Below are 3,446 nucleotides of genomic sequence, written 5' to 3' on the forward strand. Positions count from 1 at the left end.
CAGATATAAAAATAGTTTGTACAATTCTACTTTTGGTAGTTAAGTGAAGATTCACCACTCAGAATTGGAGCCAAACAAGCTGAAGCCTTAAAAGAGAGGCTAGGCAAATCTGATGCCCAGGAGGGAAATCTGCACAGGTGTATGTACCTCCAATGTGAGCCAGCTTTGACAGCTCATTTTTTAGACTGGTGATCCAAATTATTAAATGAGAGACAATTAGAGACTTACACAATTAGCAAGGAGAAGTGTAGGCAGTTAAGTGAAGACAGCAGTTTTTCTAGGCCAATAATTCTAGTTTTACATGCTGCTAGATTTTAAAATAAGTGTCTTTAACTTAAAGGCAAACAAATGTATGTCCACTGTCACTTGGATCTTAATATACTTACTTAGCTCCAGTATATATAACCTCTCGTTTAGGTGGTTAAAAATTTTCAGCTCATTCATAAAAAAACTAAAGGCCATACCCTTCCTGTGCTCACACCAAAGGTTTTCCCAACCAGAAAACTCTACAAAGACTAAGCTGACATTAAGCCAATTACAGTATGCTATTCAAATAAACTTAAGCTCAAAGTATCTATCAAGACTGCTAAGGATTTTTCCATGTCTCACCTGCACAGATGAGGAGAGTTCACATTTAGCCTTCTCAGCAGCTTCCCGCACCCTTTGAAGCGCCATGTTGTCTTTGGTCAAATCAACCCCTGTCTACAAAGTGAACACGTACAATACCAGCCTTAGTGGAGTGATGAATATTTAAATTGCACTGATAAGATGGAACAGTACAAAATGGAGTCATACCTTTATAAGCAAGCATGAATTACTTTTTATTACTCTTTTAAGATTGGTAGGGGAAAAAATAACCTACTCTGAAAAGATTATCTATGCCTAGAATAAGTGAGCTGAACAGACGGTCAGTTCTTTCTAGCCCTAGGATTCCAGTTTAAAATTCCTCTTCCAATATTGTATACTATATGCCATATACTTATGTGTCTCATTTGTTTCTAATCTGAATCTACAACAACCAGAATAGGTAAGTCCACCCATAAACCTTAAACGCAATTATGTCAGTGCTTTATTAAGGGCACAAAAACTGTAAACAAAGCAAACAGCAATCTAAAAAAAGAAACTCTCAATATCCCAATGTCTACATATTAACCAAATGGTAACCAACCTCTCTCTTGAATTCTTTCACTATGTGTCGTAGCAAGGCCTGGTCAAAGTCTTCACCACCTAAGAAAGTGTCTCCATTCGTAGATTTCACCTCAAATACTCCTTTCTGAATTTCCAGGATAGAAATATCAAAAGTCCCACCACCTAAATCATACACAGCAATGCTAGAAAGCAAGAAAGCAAGAAAGCCTTAAGGAACAAAACCTGTAACAAGGGCATAAACTTCAATAAACGAATGAAGATAAACACAGCTATTTTCCTGTGAGGTATACAATTATTATAAAATCTGACAACTAAGTGACAAATCTAACATGTGGCCCTAATAGGTACCATGTACAGTGCACAGAGATGAAATGAAACTCATTTTTGTTTTGAGACAGGGTCTTGCTCTATTCCCCTGACTAGAGTGCAGTGGCATCATCATAGCTCACAGCAACCTCAAACTCCTGGGCCCAAGAGATCTTCCTGCCTCAGCCTCCCAAGTAGCTGGGACTACAGGCATGCACCACCACAAAACTCAATTTTAAAGACGGTATTTTACCATGGTTTTGTACAAATACTTACCAACATTAATACCAAGGCAAAGAAAAATTACCATAGCCCAGAAGTAAATAAACAAAGGAATGGTCTTGAAATGAATAAAAAATATAGACCATACAGCCTTGAAAAAGGTAAAAGCAGTATATTTTCAATCTAAGTACACCAAAGTACAAGGCTCAATCACTAAGAAAATCAAAACGATCATTTAGGGTAAGCCTTATGGCTCCATGACTTTAGTTTCACACATCCAGGTGAAATTTACCACACAAACTTACATTTTGTCTTCTGATTTGTCTAGACCATAAGCCAGAGCAGCAGCTGTGGGTTCATTAATCACTCGAAGCACATTCAGTCCAGATATCTGGCCAGCATCCTTAGTGGCCTAGAGAAAACAAAAAAAGCTTTTTTCCACCTCTGTGTCCCAGGTACCACTACTTTTTGTGAATTAAGAATGCTAACTGACCTTACCTGTCTCTGGGAGTCATTGAAGTAAGCTGGTACTGTAATCACAGCATTTTTTGCTGTGTGCCCCAAGTAATTTTCTGGAAAAGAATCAAAGAATGAAATTCAATCATGGGATTCTGTCAGAAAAAACAGGCAATAGAATTAATGTAGCTGAACAACCCATGTTGTCCTCTTGTGGAGCCACAGACAACACTCACCAGTTTTTCAGCAAGTTACTTTGCAGCAAAACATTCTAATTAAAGATACTGGTTGAAAACCCAAGATCTCACCTTTAACATTTTAGTGAAGGTTCACCAAGCTACAATGACCTTTAGACTTAAAACAGCCACTAGTCTCTTGAAATGGAAAGTTCTAAGTTTCACCTAACAGTGACAAAAGCTTAATGTGTAGTCTTCTGGCTTTCAATACAGAGATTACCTCCTACTGGAAAAAAGAGATAAGCCAGCCACCATTAGTGAAACATCTTCAATCTGCAAAGTATGAAGAATAACAAAGTTTTGCCATTCCTAAGTTTTCTGTACAAAAGGCACCAGAGACTCATCTACGGGATGCTGGCGTATGGAGCTAATGATCTCAGAGGAAACATCCAGTTCTTTGAACTTTCCTAGATGTGAACTAAATCCACTCACCTGCAGTCTCTTTCATCTTCATCAATACAAATGCTCCAATCTGACTTGGAGAATAGAGTTTTCCATGAGCCTCAACCCAGGCATCACCATTGGATGCGCGGACAATTTTAAAGGGAACATTTTTACTGAAAGACACAAAAATTGTATCAGAGAAAACTGGCCACTGCAATCTACTATGACAATATTATCATACGCCACAAATGTCCATCTTCCACCCTAAGAAACACATGGCCGACAAGTGGTAATTTTAGGAATTCATTTAATGAAAATCTTTAGAAAACAATCAGTAACATGTAAAAAACATCCTAATGAAATCTGAACACCTTCCTTCCCACCAAGCAAAAGATTTCTGCAGCTGCTTTGGAAGAAAGTCTGTCTGGCAGTTCCATTTGAGAACGAACCACAGTTACTACATGGTCCAGCAATTTGACTAGGTATCTACGCAAGAGTAATGAAAACATATTTCCACGCAAAAACTTATATCCAAATGTTTATGACAGCATTATTCATAACAGCTAAAAAAAAAACCCCGAATAGTAGAAACAACCCAAATATTCATCACCTGACATGGATAAACAAAATGTGGTATATAATCATAGAGTAGATTATTTGGCCATAAAAAGGAATGAAGTACTGATACATGCT

The 3,446-nt window shown here is 37.6% G+C and overlaps 1 protein-coding gene across 1 annotated transcript in view; it reads right to left on the reverse strand.

Moving 5' to 3' along the window:
• HSPA9 (heat shock 70kDa protein 9 (mortalin)) overlaps positions 1–3,446 on the reverse strand; it is a 52,290-nt gene that overhangs the window by 23,100 nt on the left and 25,744 nt on the right. The window contains exons 2-6 of the mRNA XM_012646327.1: positions 2,802–2,964; positions 2,176–2,249; positions 1,983–2,089; positions 1,169–1,331; positions 610–702 (exon numbers count right to left, since the gene is read on the reverse strand). Coding sequence (XP_012501781.1) covers positions 610–702; positions 1,169–1,331; positions 1,983–2,089; positions 2,176–2,249; positions 2,802–2,964 — 600 coding nt within the window. The remainder of the gene's footprint in view (positions 1–609; positions 703–1,168; positions 1,332–1,982; positions 2,090–2,175; positions 2,250–2,801; positions 2,965–3,446) is intronic.

This window comes from Propithecus coquereli, unplaced genomic scaffold (assembly GCF_000956105.1).
Source record: "Propithecus coquereli isolate 6110/MARCELLA unplaced genomic scaffold, Pcoq_1.0 Scaffold242, whole genome shotgun sequence".
Lineage (NCBI taxonomy): Eukaryota > Metazoa > Chordata > Mammalia > Primates > Indriidae > Propithecus > Propithecus coquereli.